This window comes from Haliaeetus leucocephalus, unplaced genomic scaffold, assembly GCF_000737465.1.
Source record: "Haliaeetus leucocephalus isolate CR32 unplaced genomic scaffold, Haliaeetus_leucocephalus-4.0 Scaffold262, whole genome shotgun sequence".
Classification (NCBI taxonomy): domain Eukaryota; kingdom Metazoa; phylum Chordata; class Aves; order Accipitriformes; family Accipitridae; genus Haliaeetus; species Haliaeetus leucocephalus.
Window position 1 is genome coordinate 8,967,519 of NW_010972698.1, and position 17,502 is coordinate 8,985,020.

The following is a 17,502-nucleotide window of genomic DNA, read 5'->3' on the forward strand; positions in this document are numbered from 1 at the left end:
TGAAACCTAATGAGGAAAAAGGCTGTGTGCTGCTAAGCGCTTCGCTCTGGGCACTGCAGCTCAGTGAGGACCAAGCCCAGGTCGTGCTCAGCGCGTGAACAGCCACAATCGCCCTGTCTTCACATGCCCCTTTGGCAGGAGGCAAATCCCTGTCCTGTCCTCTTGTGCTTTGACCCATCAGCGAGGGAAAAGCAACCAAACCACCCCCAAAATACTGAAATACAGAACTGAAATGGTGCACACAGGTGGTGTTCTTCTTGTTTTTTAGTTCTAAAATGCAGCAACAGAAAACAGAAGGGTAGAGAAATAATGAAGTTCCAAACCTGATCATTTGTTGTTTAAAAAATGACTAGGGAGGAAAAGAAAATTTCTTCTTGTAGAATGAGATTCTCAAAATTACATGACAGTTTTCATATACTGTATGTATTTATATGTATATGTCTGCGTATGTATATACATAAAGGCCTTATCTTTAAAAGATTAGTACTTCTCTTGGCAAGGGATCAATGAAAATTTTCCTCTAAAGTTTACCTCCAAAATACAACGTGAAAATTTTCTCATTCAAACATGTCACTATATGTAAATATGACTTTAAAGGCACGTTTATGAGGCCAGTCTTTCGCTGCCCTTTTATATTACTCTTCTTTAAAAAATTCAGAGAAATGTTCCAGAATACAGAAAATGCTCACATTTTGTTTGTCTTGGGGAGCAGGAAGGGGAAGCAGAGAGCTATCTCTAGAAAGGTCCTGCGTTATTAAGGAATTTTGCTTTTCTTCATAGGTATTTAAAAGCAGTGATAGGCAGCGCTTTATAATAAATAAAATAATGCAACTGGTAGTGCAACTCTTGGGACCGTGCTGTGCTCACAGCGTGCTGGGAGCAGCGGGACTGACGGGGAAACAACTCACCGCTACCCGAGTTGTGCTTGGTGAGGATTTAGAGCAAAGGGGCTTTGTCGTTGAAAGGCTGAGCCAGCTGAGAGGAAGAAACAAACCAAAACCCAACCTTTTAATCTTTTTCTCCCCTTTTAAGCCCCAAATCTTGCCACGCCGAGTAGCAGGAGATGGGATTGAAGGAGATGTCTTTACCACGCACGTGTCCAACAGCTGCATCGTGCGGAGCGGGGACCAGCGAAGGGACAGCCTCGGGGAGATGGTTATGTCCGAGCGGGCTGCTCAACAGGCTTCCAGGAAAGCTCAGGGGACAGGAAAACCCAGGTCATCCCTGCACGGCTTCTCGCGGCTCCCCACGGAGCTCCAGCCTCCTCTCCCGGCAGACAGCCGGGCTGAAGCCGCGCTGATCGGCTCGTCGTGCTACCAGGGGCGTTGTGAAATGTCCAAACGCTCTGCTCGCACCCGTTTGCAGATGGACCACAGTTGTTTTGTTAAATAAGCCGGCTATTAGCAAGCTTCTGTAGCTTTTTTTTTTTTTTTTTTTTGGCCTGGCCAGGTTTTTTTGGTCGTCTTGTTTCTACTCTGGCATGCCAGAGAGATTTATAGAAACAACATCAAAAGGCCTGAAAGCGTAGGGGATGTATGTGCTAAACTGACCACTGGCCGCCGGACTTGTCAAGCTGGTATTTATTACAGCACTGGCAACCAGGCGAGGCGACAACTATGTTAAGATCAAATTCAAAAGTCAACAGTGAAAACGCATCAAGGCTGACCACTTTCAACCAGCTTCCCCGTAACCCCTGCTCCTTCCCTCCGACAGCATGACAAGAGAAGAAAGATAAATTGGAGGCAACAGAACGCACCAAAAATTCATGAACAAAAAGCACATTGGTCTATTGAAGACTGCGATGTAGAAAATACTCACATGACTGCAGGTTACTCACGTGCCATTACCCTTAGATGTCTGAAAAACGGTCCAGCCAACAAAGGAGAGATGACTGGCACTGTCACCACGGCTCAAAGTTACGGTAAGCAAGTGCTGTTAATCTGATTATTAAAAAGGTGTGAGAGTGTGCAGAGCTGTTCCCAGCTGCAGTACCAGTCAGAGGAAAAAATAAAAAGTGATGCTTAAGGGAAGAGACATGAATGACAATTATTTTATCCTGCAAAATCTCCCACAAGGAGTTGAAAACTTAAAGATGGAGGCCAAGCAGCAGCAAGGACTCGATAAGGTGAAGATTCCTTTTGTTTTATAATCAATAAATCTTTCATACTAAGAAAATTTACTGTAAAGCAAGCAAATCAGTGGAAAAAATTGGAAACACAGGATCCATTCTTTAAAAACACAAAAAATATTTTTATAGCTAACTACAAACATAATGATAGACATTTACCAGTTCTCTTGGTGCATATTTACACTTACTTTTTGGTTTCTTTCCTAGAATTAAAGCTGCCATAATCTTCAAAGACTTTAGGGCTGTTTCAACAGCTGAATTACAAAACAGCTCAGTCACAAATTACAAAATAAACTTGATGGTTTAAATAAAGAGGAAAAAACAATCCACATGATTCACTTCAATACAGATTTATATAGGAAAGATCATTCTCTTGACACATTTTCTAAGGTTGTGAAATGGCAAACTTCTAGTGTTTTAATTTATGCTTTGCTATTTTGGATCCTAAAGAGCAGCAGCTAACCGGTCATTCATTTCTCCCCTTTTAGACCACAACTCTGCTGAAAGGGAAACTGGGTTGAAGCCATTTGCCCCCAAAGCTCCTCCTCTGCAAACGGAGGAGACCTACACGACAGGACGAGTCCTGAGCGACGTCTCTCGGGGATGAGCCCTGCTCCAGGGTCAAAGCAAAAGGGCAGCTTTTTCCCCGCTCTCCCCGGAGGCAAGGCTTGGAAGGTACTTTGCTCCAGACTGTTCTCCAGTTATTTCAGCATCTCCACTGCTGATCCTGAGCAGAGCCTGAGCTGAAAGAAAGCGAGTGTTCAAATACTTCGGAACGCGGAGCAACACAGGTTCTGCTCGAGTCAGGAGGGCAGGCGGTCGCCTGCTTCTTAAATCTCAATCGTTTAGCACAGCCCTAACGGTATAATTAGGGCAGCACAGTGCAAACCAGGTGGGTTTCAATGCTTCTGAAAGGTAAGAGATGATGTTGTTGGAAGTCAGAGTCTAAAACCAACTTAGAATAAGATCTTTTTGAAAAGAAATGTATTTTCTTCATAAATACAGTACAATTACATTTTACATTGTCTTTTTACTTTCTAGACATAAAAATGCTAGCTTTTAAAAAAGAGTTCCTATACAAATACATGAAAAGAGACCCCTCTCCCCATAGCCCCCGCCCCTGGCACGGAGCAAAACCATCGGCCGCGGCGCGAAGAAGCACAGTGAATCCCCAGCTAACCTGTGCCAGCCCTCGTAGGGAGGGAGAGAAACCCAAATTGCCCCCCCCGGGGTTTTGCTTGCCCTGACTGCACTGAGTTTGTACCGCCACCATTTTATAATCAATGGAAAAAGCACATTGTCTGGCCACGGTTGTCGGGATTCACTGTACGGGTGTCACGGCTCACGGGATGCGGTTGTTACACGTCTCACGCGCTGCTGGTCATCGGTGTGGGCTCCTGGAGCAGGAGGTGTCCTTGGAAACGGTGCTGGCCTAAAACTCTGCAAGTCCCCTCACTCAGGCAGCCTCAAAACCAAAGCAAAGCGAATGCCAGTTTTCAGCCTCTCACTCTACAAACTTGCCAACAGAGGCAGAGACCACACATAAAGAATTTCAGCCCCCTGACAGTACTTGCTGACCTCAGCCACCCTTTGCAGACTCACGAGGAGCAACTCACAGATCCCCATGAGTCTTCAGACCACAGACAGATAATTGCTGCTCTAGATCCCCCAAGAGTTGCCAGGTAGGAGCTATTTTAAGTTAATAATGACATACAGCCAGATGGGAACAAAAGTCTCTAGATCTCAGGCAGTTCCCTGAGCCATCAAATCCCAAAGGAACTGCCCAAGGGAAGGACTTGTGAGTTTGGCCATTCTGTAAGCAGTGAAAGGAAAGAGGAAAAATAACTAAACTTGATTTTCTTGTTTTGTTCTACAAGGAAGAATATGTGGCTTTCTTTATAAAAGCTACAATTCTGCTTCTAATACCCGAGTTTAAGAAAAACTCTTAGTCTAAAATTTTGGTTTGCAAAGGTCATTGCAATCATTGTGTTAAAAATCACTTTCTACTAGAAATAAGCTCTACAGAAGGAAAAGGAACTAGGTGTGCAGTTTGTCTCCTTAAAGCAGTTTCTGTTTTAAAAACAAAATAAAAATCTGTACAGAGAGACTGAAGACTATAGTACACATCTTCCTCAAAGCAAGCAGCTCTTTTACATTCACATCAGGATGGCTCTGAGGAAGCTCGAGGGAAAGAATACATTCCTGATGGCTCCTAGTTTGTCAGCACAGGAAAATGACCTCAAACTTCCACGTCAAAAGTTCTGGGGGTTTTGCTTTTGCAAGAAATCAAAACTACAAAATAGGGCACAGAACCTGACCTAAGCAATGGAAAACTCCACCACCTTCTTCCAAATTTACTTCCACGGGCGCAGAACCGTTAAGGCTCCTGCAATCCTGATGGCTTGGGCTGTCAGAGACTGCCTGGCTTCCATTTTTGGAGGAGACAGTTGCTGTACATAATCTGTATTTTCTTCACAGAAAGCTATTATGTCCTTTTTTCTTTGTAAAAATAGATGACAGTGGCATTCAGTTTGAAAACAATGAGCTGCAAGGAGGATAAACAAATTATTTTTACCTAGTCCAGCTGAACAGCCAATACAGATTGGGGAAAATCAGTTTTCTAAAACAGATTTTATCTGTAAAGAACCCAAATTTTCCTAGACATTTTAAAATTAATGTGAATCAAGTGAGTTGGAAGTGTTTATCAAGGCCTGCAGTTGCAAAACTTCTTTCCTGCTGCTGAGAAGTACTTGTAAAGACGGAATATCATTTTTCCTGACTTTAAAAGAACAGAAAAGCACTCAAATATCCGTCCCCCTCTCTCACGCAGACACTCAGTGGCATTTGATCTCCCTTATTGTTCATTCTAAGCCCAAACCACAAAATATAATACAGAAAATCATGCTGAAATGGCAGAAAGATGGACACCTTAGAGTTAATGAGAAAAGCTTCTCCTGCATTTCCAACAGCTGTGGAGGAGGAAGAGAAATCACTTCAAATCATCCAGAGTGGGCATTACTTCATATAATGGGATGGAATTAAGCCAAGAGAAGTAAAAGTAAGACATTCTCAGGGATGAGAATGAAGAGGCTGTGAACAGTTTGTCTAGAAAAGGGTGGAGGACTAATTCAGACAGATTATTAGGATACACTTAGGGAGGGACTACCACAGTGTCCAGAAGGACGTTGTCCCCTACGGCAGAGACAGTCAAAGCCTTAGAGTGCAGCTCTGAAGTGTCTTAAGTAGTGGTGATGGAAGGGAGTTTGTGCTGCCTCTTAGAGCAGTCACTGGTAACGCCAGGCTAGTTAGACTTAGTTCCTATCTTACCATATGCATTTTGCCATCTCCAGCTTCTGTGGGTCTAGGAATACAGCCTGAAGAACATTAACAAGCAGCAAATCTGCTAGAAATGATTGAAGTGTTTTCCTTGTTTTTTTAAGCGATTATCACTAGAAGACAAAGAGAATCCAACTCATGGCTGATCTTTAGGCACTGCTACGTCACCCGTGCAGCAGACAGAAGGGACCTCCTTTCACCTCCCAACCCGCCACCGTGAAATTCATGTTACAATCTGTTGATCTGGTAAGGCCATTTCAACTGGACACCGTATCAGTTGTGTCAGATAAGTAGGAATTGAGGACATTCACTAACTGTTCGATGATGGATTACTGATTTTCCTTATTTCTGGGGTGAAATGATCTGAAATGAAAATCTGGCTACTTTAATGTTGCACAGAAAGCTGAGACTAGCCAGGTTCCCAAGGTGTGACCCCTGGCTAATTAGGTATTTTAACATTCAAGTAAAAAAAAGTAGTTTTTAACAGAAATTAATATTGAAGTGTTTTAATAAAATGCAAAGACAGTAACAAAAAATACTCATTTACTTCTATTGGTCTTAATATCTCATTATAGCATCTGCAATCAAAGCATTGCTGCATCTGTGCTAGTTCCCAAAAATCTGAAAGTGAACCTGATGATTTAAATGTGCAACTTTCTTCTGTAATGCCTCTGGGACTTTCTTTAAGCTGCTCTCTCCAGTTAGATGAAGAAAAAAAATATTTTGGAAGGAGAGAATTTGCCATCTGAAACTTTACACAGAGCTTCTCTTTAAAGCTCTACCTTTGAAGCTTTGCTATATGAAGAAGAATCTAGTATCTCCAAGAAGGAGAGACATACAAAGTAGAAGGGCATTTGAAATATAGAAAAATCTGCTACAGAGAAAGATCTCCACAGATGCAGTCGATTAAGTTGCTAACACTGAAAAGCAACAGGGCTTGCCACTTGCACTATGGTAAATCTGGAGTTCCACTAAAGCCAATGGCATTACAATGGCAGAAATCTGATCTAACAGATCAAGACTGAGCCTGTAAACTCTCCTTTTTTAATTTACGTAAAACATGAATGCAATATATTATTTACTATCCACTGTATAAATTATTGAAAAAGTACTTAAGTATAAAAGTGTGGCAAATCTTTCAATGAAACTAAAAATGTGAAATGTGACATTAATCACCGGAGTCATTTTTTTTAATAAAGAAATAACACAATTTGGGAAGTTAAAAAAAAAAAAAAATGTTACCACACTGAAAATGAAAATCTTTCCAGCCTATGAATGTGAAATACCTATTCTGAGTTCTTACACTGAGTGTAAAGAGAAATCTCCCTTGATCACAGCTCAAATTTACAAAAGTTTCTCAGAACACCTGTATTCTAAAACCATTAAGTGATGGTCACAACTAAGTCCTTGGTTCTGATCGTTATAAGGCCATTATGCTCACCTTACTGTGTTCAAGCTAGACATTTAACCAACAGCTGTGAGAGCAGGTACTTCTGTTTAAGAGACTTTAAAAATACTGAAATGAAGTATCAGATGTAGTGCACCTAAGTTCTTGTTTTTTCTCCAGATGTTACCAGATCCATTATTTAAAAAATAAAGGGGGAAACTTTCAAAGAACAAGTGTTACGGGTTTTTTATAATTTAGAGCAAATTATAAATTAACCTGTCCATACTTTTGAGACATAATATACAAGAGCAAACAGCTGAGTGTTCTTTTATTACTCAGGTATGACAATTTTTTCCCAACAAAAATGTCTTTTAAAAATTTCTTGCTATTGTATCCCAGCTCAGATCCTGGTACAGCCTTTCAGATGAGGTATTCTACCATCTCTCCATCTGGGAGGTCCTGCCCCATGGTCTGAACAGGGGCTTTTCTTTCAAGAGTGCTGGAGTGGAAAAGTGGCCCATCTACGTGATGAGGAAAAACAAGAGACAGACAATCAAAAGCTGTAACTTCAATGAGATTAGAAAAATGACGTTAACATTTTAAAAGTCAACTTCTATCATTGGCCGAAAGACAGCTCACAACTCCTTATTTTGTTTTAAAAAATTCAATTCTTCATGTATATAACCAAACAAATAAAGATATTTTATCAAATTCCCTTTAGGTATCTCCCACTGGTACACAATGGCATATAAAACTGGAGTGACTGCATTTAAGCCAATGTAGTCAGTGCAGACTTTCACCACAAAACCTGTTCCCCTGTCTCCCTCAATACCCATTAAATAGCATAGCATGGGCAAGATGCACAGCAGACCAGCCAAATTCACTCTTCCATAAAGAACAACATAATTGTAATGTGTCTGTAAGTAGAAGAGGCAAGGTTGTGTAATCTGCATTGATTTGGCAGAGTGGGCTGGAAAATGAGCAGCTCTTGCCAGCTCGGAGCTCTGTGGGCAGCAAATTCAGCTTCTGTGACAGTCACTGTCAACTGGATCTACTTGTGCCAATGCTGAAGTTGGTCCTGCGACTGGGACAGTATAATAACGAGACAGCTTTATCACGATAGTTACCTTTCCTACTTCTTCCTCCCCCTTACCTGAGTCCACTTTGCTTTGAATACCCACTAAAATGCAATGGCCAGTTTCTACGGCCCATTTCCATACACTGTTTAAACTCCACATGCTACTTGCAATTTACTTCAGAGTAGACACTGTCTTAGAGACTATCCAGGGATTTGCATATAGCTGCTCCAATTCTTAAACCTTGCTATACCTCCCCACCCAGTGTGTCCATGCTTATGCTACCACTCTTAAGGCTTTTTTTCCTTCAGGGCATTTGAGACCCCTCAGAACATTGTCAAGCTTGCCTCTGAAACCCATCTGTCCTCATAAAAACTAAACCCAGCTTTCCTGAACGGAAAAAGGGATGGCAGGTCCTGCCCCACAGAGCAGAACTGTTGGCAAGACCATGGCAGGGGCCCTCTGGGAGAGCAGCTGAGCTTTGTTACCTGTTTTGTCTGCGCTGTAGGCCAGGTTGGTACTGGGGAGTCGTCCTGGTGTGGGAGCTGCAGTGGAAGGTGCAGCTTTGCTTTGTTCATTCCCCCGGTCAGTCTGGGTGCTGCAGTCTCTGCTGCCTGTTTTTGAGTGGGCTGACAGCAACGGTGTGGAAGGAAGGACAGGAGAGGGGGTGGAGGGAATGGATTCGGAGCGATATTCTGTTCCCAGCAGAACACCTTTGTGGAAAAAGGGAAGGAAATTTCACAATCCCAGAAAACTAACTGGTATCAGTTCTGCACCCCTCTGTAGTACTTGCTCTAGGATCTGGAAAGTGCTCCATGCTTCAGCAGACAGCACTAATTTACCTTTCTATAGCACCTTTCAGCACTGGCTGCTGAAGTACCTGAAGAATAGCAGTATCCTCATGTTGCTGCATGCAAAGATACGCAGTGGGCACTAACACCTTATTTCCCTGTCTCTAACCAGTGGCCCATCTATGGCAGGATAAATCTGCACACTCTGAAATCAGCTACAACAGATTCTCATTTACATTTCAGGGTCTTTTAGTTTCATAGGGAGGGCCTTTGGACCTAACTTCCCCCAGCAAAAAAAAAATCATCTAAGATCTGCTTTGTTACAATGCATTTTCTCTGAACAATGGTGTTGAGCCATTCCAGACAGGAGTCATGTTAGTGCAGGCACAACACTACAGGATAGCAATCCTGATTAGTATCTCTGCTCCTATTCAAGGAGACTTTACACCTTCAGACAGCTGTAACAACCCAGCTGAAAGCAAGGGCTTGGGAACTCTGAACACTTTATCTCAAATATCCCTGAAGTCAGGTACCAAACTGGGAATAAAGGCTTACAGATTTTAGTGACAGGGCCTGGACATCAGAAGTCACTATTTCCCAAAAGTGACTAAAACAAACAGTTGTTCCAAATGTCTCCCATCTTGCTTGCAGTCAGCTTTACTGCACGCTAGGCCAGTTGATCTGTCTGTCCAACACACCTTCTTCCTTCTGCTGCTCCTGCCTCCCCTCTAAGCAGTGACTTGCATATCTGGATTGCCACTGTTATTTAAAAATTACCTAGGCTGCCTTTCCAGCTCTTGTCCTCCCTCTTCTCTTCCAGAATGGGAGTGCTGCTCAGTGTTGACGAGTGGGACAGCAAGCCCGAGCCAGCATTTGAAATGGACATCAGTGACTTGGCAGGTCTCATTGAGGAGAGCTGGTCTGTCTTACCAGGCTCCTTCCGGGAGCGCTGCTGCAGGACTTTGATCATGGCATCCTTCTCAATGATCTGAGCGTGCAGAGTCTTAATCCTTTTTGAGAAATACAAAGAAGAACAAGGTACTTGTACTCCTGCCTCCTTGGACTGAGGCCTCAGTGCCCCCATGGCTGTGACTAGGACTTCCTCCGGCATTTGGGGAGGCAGAGAGAGGATGCCAGTGAGCTTATTGCCCTGAATACTGGCTGCTCACTGGCCCACCAGAGCAGATCATGCATGAGACTTTCTGTATACATGCATGAGAGAAAGGCACTGAGATACCCACCCACCTTTGGCTACTGGAAGTTGCTCTAAGCAGCCACGGAAGGGGCTTTGAGACAAAGCTGAGAGTTATGGGCAGCGCATGAGAGCAACAGAAAGAAGAGGATTAACACACTTTGGGGAGCCTGCACTGGACCTAACCCCAGGGAAAACAGTTCTGTGAGACTGTTAAGAGGTGGCTGGAGCCTGGGGTCTGATGAAGATGCCCTGAAGAGAGAAGAACAAGAAGCTAGATGCAAAAAATCTAAGATTACTTTTTTGCATTAGCCCCCAGTATCAAGACAGGTTTTGGATTGCTATGTAGAAACTTTCTTGGCCAAATGAACGTCTGGCATCCTACATCGTTGCTGTTGGTGAAGACACAAGAATTTCTGGTTCTGAGGCGTCTACCCAGACAATTAATTTAAAATCCCTGTCCTAAAGAAGCCAGATAGGACCAAACTGTATTTTACCTTCCCTCCATGTCGAGACACCTCCTGTTGGCAAGCAGGATCTCCTCCTCCTCCTTCTGAATGCGAGCTTCCAGCGAGGTATCATAGCTAGGGTTAGGCGAGTGGCTGATCACTGTCGTGTCCCTGAGAACAAGCAGTAGAACAGATGAAGGACCAGCTAAGTTTGCTGCTTTCCTCCTAACAGCACAAAACAATTGCTCAAAAGTAACAAACAAGAATATCCACTTTTTTTGAGTTGCGGCGGGCTCAGTGTCTTCCAAAAATCCAACTCCCAGCCCTAATGAAAGAAGGATTACAAAAATATGCAAGTCATTACAAGAATACTGTATACAATCTACTGTCCATCTCAGGCCAGTCTATAATCTAACTGATTCACTGTACCGTTGTAAACTGATTGATGAGGCAAATTCAAGGACATGGGGAGGGGGAAGGACGGTATAGAACGCTAGGCACTTCTCTTCAATTGAAACAGTGCAAACTTTCCTTCAGCTAGAAAGCTTTTTCCCTTCCCCTTCCAACAGTATCATACAGGGAATCTGAGTATCAAAGGGAACTAGGCATGGAAGTTTCTTAAGGAATCCTAAGCAGCTTGGTCCAAAAAACTTGGACTGGACTGAAAACAGACTGATTCCACATAGTGCCTGATGTTAACACTGTGATAGTTGTTCAGTCCACTAACCAAAACATAATGAGTATTTCGTTCTACTTGTTGCTGTTCAGTCAGAACAAAGTCACTGTGCTATGCTCTGTATCACTCTATGACTCATAACATTAAGAGCATGTTACTGACATAGCTATGCATTAACATAATTAGAAAAGAAGAAACACAAAAAAATTTGGAGTTACCAAGAGCTCCAATTCATTTTAACAAGAAATCTGTTCTCTCAGACCCAGCAGGACTAAGAACTGTCTGGTAAATGTACCTCTAACTCTGCAAAAGTTCAGATCAGGAACAGCAAAGCACCAATGTGAAGGGCATAAGAAGATCATTCACCAAAGAAACGTAACCTGACCCGGATTCCTGCCTGTGCTGTGAAGCATCCTTCCTGCAACCTCAACTTCTTACGGGATGCTATTTTTCACTATCAAAGAAAAGGGAAAGAAATTCGTGCACAGTGTAGATGAGGTTGCCACTGAAATTAGTGGAATCCCTCACGGCCTATATTTTTGAAGTAGATACTAAAGGTGCCAACTGCATATAAACTTGCAGAAGTATTGACACTAATGGAATACTCTCTTTTAGGGGAGAAGCAGCTAGAAGGAAATGGAAAAACAGAGGTTGGCTCTTTCCTGACTGGAAGGCATTCTTGTTCATTTAACAAAACTTGGAACAGGCCTAACACATCCCCTCTCATTCCATGATAAACAATAGACCAGACCCCTACTTATCAGTGCACACTGAAAATATAACATGGCCTCTAAGGACAAGCAGTAGCAAGAGCCTTTAGAGAATCTCTGGGGAGGCGGAAAACAGTGCACAAGAAGAATCAATACCCTAAAATAACAGCTTGCTTCTGGAGCAAGATAAGATAAGTCTTTAAACACTAACACAGCAGATCTGCAACTTTACCTCTGTAATTCTAGTATGATCTTACGAGCTAGGAAGCCAATTGCAATAACATCCCTATTTGACTCTGCTTCATGAAACAATCTAAAATAAAATCTGCCATCAAGAACCAGAAACTAGCGAGCAATGAAATTATATGTAAGCAATACCTAACACTAAGGAGCCGCACTCCAATAACAGCTCTTGTTTACCAACTAGCTGAAGCACTTGGCCATATTTACAGCCATAATAAGTGTTTCTGTACAGTTGTCTTGGAATGTGAGCTTGTTACCACATTTCAGACACCCTTCCCTTCCCACCCCCACAAGCAGTGCTCTCCATACACAGCAGAATGTTTTGAGCAGAATTTCCTAGTAGATGTTTCTGGTTAGTAACCATGCTGAGGACAATACCACAAAGTAATTTGCAAAAACATTCTGGAGAACAAGTAAGCCATTCAGGGTGAATGATGTGAATCACCAAGCTTACCCCATCTCACATGACTTCAGTGAGGACTGATTCCTGTTTAAAAAAATAAAAACCCAAACCCCTTCTCATACACCTATTTTTGAATCAACAGCTTCTAGGAATGGCTCAGAACAACTCTAGTCTGGAAAATGGCTCCTGCATGTGGAAGAATCTTCCCCTGGAAAAAAGTTTCTAATTGTTGGCAATTGCACAGCTCCCAGGAAAAGCAGCCAAGCCCCACTCGCATGCAGAAGTCTGAGAAGCCATTCAGACCACAAGGCGAGGTATCATGGGAGGGTGGTGTGACAACATTCCTTGGTGGGAAATATGACATTCAACTGGAAATAGAAAATAATCCCTGTACTATGAAAAGTCTCATTTACCTCTGAGCAGCCACAGTTGCAGCTGCATCCAAAGCAAACTGTCTCATCACACTCTCCTCCAGGTATTTCTGTTCCCACTTGGTCATATCAGCTTCCAGAGCAAGAATCCTTTCTTCCTTCTCGCGCAGGAGTTCCATAAGTGCCGTGGCGTTGTACTCTGAGACATTGGCAGTCTGAGATGTACCCTGACGCTGATTTCCAAAAAAAAAAAAAAAAAAAAAAAAAAAAAGTCATCTCAGGATGCATCTGTAAGACTCAGGGTTGGTTTGTTTGCTTTTTGTCTGAAGGATGGGGGCTGGTCCAGAGCAGTACTGGCTTGACGCAAGAACCACCCAGAGTGAAATGCAGCAGCCTATGCCATCTTGGGCAGACTAGGTGATGGTAACGGTCTCCTTTAGAGCTTAATCTGAAACATCTCCAGGGGCAGTTCAGCCTCACTCTGTCATAACCAGGAAACAAGTTCATATAATGCAAGAAAGGCTCCTTCTATTTTCCAAATGTTGAAGCTCAAAAGTCATAAAAAATCAAGCACCGCTCCCAAGAAAGACAGCTTGACTCACAGCACCCACACTAGAGTGCTTCCTGGTGCCATTCCAGAGCTGGTCAATACGAACAAGGAAATATCTGAGACGGAAAATACTCCTAAGGCCTTTTGCCATGTGCGAAGCCCCACATATGCATCCAAGAGCTAGATCATGCTATTCAGGGCTGATGTCTACAGCCCATCCATAATGCCTAAAGTAACACAGACTTACTTCCAACATTGTTCCAGCAAGACATTAACTAGCAGATAAGGGTTATCACACCTTTAAAAAAAATACATACAAAATATTTTTAAAGTATTTGGTTATTAAATCAATATGATCACTGTATACCTGTGGATTAAGTAGCTGGGGATTAAAAATTCAGTTCTAAAGCAAGATTTGGAAGACAGGCAGTGTTCCCTTTCAAAACAAGAAAGAGTGGAGATTTGCTAAGCTAATAGCTCAATGGATAAAATGCATAGTTTTATATGGAAGTCTCTTCTGGGATTAGCAGGATATTTGACTTAAAAATTTTTAAAAAATAGTTCAAAAGAAAAGAAATTGGGCAGACAAGCTACTTTACGTTCAGCTCAGAATTCTTAACCATGACAAGAAAGCTATTTTTTTGTGTTGACTCAGGCTCAATGTCAAAAATTGTGGGGTTCAGAGTACCTACTCTTCCAAAGGTAACACAGAAAAGTTTATCAAATTACTGTAACTCCTACTCAAACCAATACAAAAATACAAATAAGATTTAAATACCCATTCTTTTGCAGAGGTGGAAGTTGGAGGATAAACATAACCTGAAACTAAATGCGATTTAGAACACAGGCCTGCATCCTATATCCAGTAAAATTTACAAACCTGACAGTTCACCTATGTTTGACATAGACTGAAATAAAACTAAAACTTCTCATCCAGTTCATAACACCACTGCACAATCTACTTCTCATTCATTCTTTTCACTGAAAAAGACTCACGTTACAATCGTAACAATATACTCTACGTGAAGCTCCCATCCATTTCCATCAACTGCATTTATAGAATTGGTTTTGCTGGTTTTGTTTGGTTTGGTTTTTTTAAATGCAAAAGCTTTTTGAAGGGCCTCTTTTCAGGCCAGTTGTTAATGAATTTTATATAAAATCTCAAACTGTGAGCAATATTTTTTAAATTATTTAGAAGTAAATATAACCAGCTTAAAGATAGAACACCATCTAGCTATATGGCTATCTCTGAATCTTGTCACGTGACAAATCCCCTATTGCTCTCTTATCTAAATTTTCTGGTTGGAACAGAGAATTAAATTAAGTAAAAACAATACAATGGCCAGCAAATCCATGATTCTAGCTACCAAAAGAAAAATTTGTTAATTTTACAAGATGGAGAAAACCACTGCCCTTCTTTTATTTGTGGTGTGGGTTATACTGTACAATCCTACAAGAAACCTAGTATGGCACAGGGAAACAGCAGGTACCTGCTGCATCCGGAGAGATTCCAGCTCTCTCTCCAGCCGGGTCCGCAGCCTATGTTCCAGCTGTTCCCGTTTCTCACACGCTGCCTGCAGCTGAACCAAGGCCTGCTGCATCTTCTCCACCTTCTCAACATAGACCTGCTTCTTTTTGAGCTGAAACAAAGGAAGAAAATGCAGCATAAGTTAAATAATGAGAACAAGTGAGTGAACTTCTGGCTTTGTAAACACTGCAGAGCACAGAAGCACCAGCTGGGAAGAACATGTCCAGATGACTGCTGTCAGTGTGCCTCAGACTCCTACTCTGGACTTGATACTCAGGATGATACAGGTCTTTCCCACCTCTGCTTTCCTGCGAGGTATATTTGTTCTTTTTGTCCTCAGCGACCCCATGGTAATGATGGGGAAACTGAGGTAATTATCTGTTGCAAATGACTGAGAACAGCAATGGGCTAGAAAGGGCATCTGAGTTCATAATAAAGAGTGTTTAAATGCCTTGACATGTTATCAAAGTAACTGTAGCAAAGACAGCATTTAGAGCTGGTCCACAAGTTGGGAACACTTTTCAGTGCAATACTGAAAATTGCTGGCAGTGTTTTTATGAGATTAAGCAGAAACTGAATCAAAACTTGTAGGATCCTATTCCAGTCCCATAACTATAAAATAATGAATAGGATCAAAGCATACACTAGACGTGGCCTGTGCTCTCTCCATACTGCAGCCAGATTTATTCTAGCAGTCTGGACAGGTATCTCGGTCATCTTCACCCAGTGTGACCTCATAGGCCCTGCTCCATTTCTTGCCCCTGAGCTTCTGTCCTCCTCTATCATTCATCCTGCAAACCAAGCTGCTATCCTGCCTCACGGTAAGCAATGAAAACTATCATGCTGAGACCCCCAATAACTGTCTTAGCAAGGTTAATCCACAGTTCAGGCAGAATAAAACCAAACTAAAATATGAATTAAAAAAAAAGAATAAAACACACCCAAGGCCCAGCTCTATTCTAATATATGGAATACTGCACACCTATGGACATAATTTTCTGTTAAGGAGAAGACTAATAATCACAATTAGCTGGCCTTCTGCAGCAAATCTGGGGCATTGCTTTTTTAGCTATGATTGTCATAAACCCTGAAATACAAAAATAGCAGGAAGAAGGCAACTTTTCCCAACAGTCAGAGCCAAAGTCTAGAGAAGCACCACAATGCAAAACACAGACTCCCTTATGTGAGTTCAAAGAGCTACTCTACAGCTTCATGGAAGAAAAGTCCACTGAGGGATATTAAAGACAAAAGACACCACTTTTGGCTCAGGAAGTCCTTCTTGGAAGCAGAAAATATTCTGGGAAAGTACTGCTGTTTGTTGGCCCCATTCTGATAGTGTTCCCTAGAAATCTGCTTTAAGTTTTGGCAGAGACAGGATACTAGGCTTGCTGGGCTTTGATCTGAACAACATGAGCCTTTCTTACATTGCACCTTCCTTCCAAAAAAGTCTTATCATGTGTTTCTTCAAAATTTTCTCTTTTCACGCTCCTGTTCCTTGAGGCAATCTAGAGACTGCAATGTGAATACCAGAAAGAGAAAAATCTCCAAACACTAGTAATCACAGACATGGTATCCTTTTCTTCTCTTCATAAAGTCAGCAGGCATCTAATCTCACAGCATGAATGTTGCTGCCCTGGAGGATTTTCCCCAAACAAGTATTTTATAATAAAAGTTACAATAAATAGTGAGTAATCCAGCCAAAGGCCTTCCCACCAGTGCATGTACAGTAGAAAGGTATTTTTATTCTTTGATTGCTCAAGATTTCATGCTTGTTTGGAATGGGAGGAACAAGAACATTTTAATACAACTTAATATTCCACTGCTGCTCTGCAGAAAATCAATACAAATGTTATACTTAATAGATCTTTTTATTCCAGATCATAGTGCTTAATTACACTGATTTAAGCTTTCTCAGACTCCAGTAAAGTGTAGATTAATGCACTAGTTTTACACTTAGATTAACAGCAGCTCAAAGTAGTTCTGTAACTAGCCAAAAAATGATAAACTATGAGTCAGCAGCAGAACCTAGAAATGGAAAGTACTCAGTATCTTGGTTTTGCATATGAGCTTACTGACCTGGACAAGAGTAAGGAACAACCTAATAAACTTGCTAGCGGCAAAATATCATGCATCGAGCTGAATAATAATCTCTTGAAAATCAGCTCTCGTCCCCCACTCTTCTGTGTAAAAATTAAGGAAGGAAGGATGGATATTTGGTCTCTTATTACCTACCACAAAGCATTTACATTTCTGAAAAGTTTTTTAACACACAGGTAAAATTCTCCTTGCAAAAGTAGCCACCGACAACATTTTACTAGTTTCATAATTAATAAACCTGAGTATGCATATATGTGGATTAACATTTTGGCCTGCATTCAAAGAATACCAAGAGCCCAGCCAAAAAAAGAATTAGGACACAGAAATTCCACTGAAACATTCACTTTGAAAGTGCTCCCATCAGCCAAACCTGCAGGTGAAATGTTGCAACACAAGCTGTTGCCCAACTTAGCAGCACTGCCTGCACATGCCTAACTTATGCACCAGACCTAAAGTACAGGCACAGCTTGTTCAGTGGCTTTTCATGAAGACAACTTTTTTTTTCTCCTTCACAAAATACACTTCATCTTCCAGCATCAGGAAGAATTAGGAATGTTAGAAAATT

At 41.8% G+C, this 17,502-nt stretch overlaps 1 protein-coding gene across 1 annotated transcript in view; it reads right to left on the reverse strand.

The window, feature by feature from the left end:
- Positions 1-6,674: 6,674 nt before the first annotated feature.
- Positions 6,675-17,502, reverse strand: part of AMOT (angiomotin) — a 48,241-nt gene continuing 37,413 nt past the window's right edge. Inside the window, exons 8-13 of the mRNA XM_010569036.1 lie at positions 14,803-14,952; positions 12,805-12,995; positions 10,408-10,530; positions 9,496-9,728; positions 8,416-8,640; positions 6,675-7,372 (exon numbers count right to left, since the gene is read on the reverse strand). Coding sequence (XP_010567338.1) covers positions 7,272-7,372; positions 8,416-8,640; positions 9,496-9,728; positions 10,408-10,530; positions 12,805-12,995; positions 14,803-14,952 — 1,023 coding nt within the window. The 3' untranslated portion in view covers positions 6,675-7,271. The remainder of the gene's footprint in view (positions 7,373-8,415; positions 8,641-9,495; positions 9,729-10,407; positions 10,531-12,804; positions 12,996-14,802; positions 14,953-17,502) is intronic.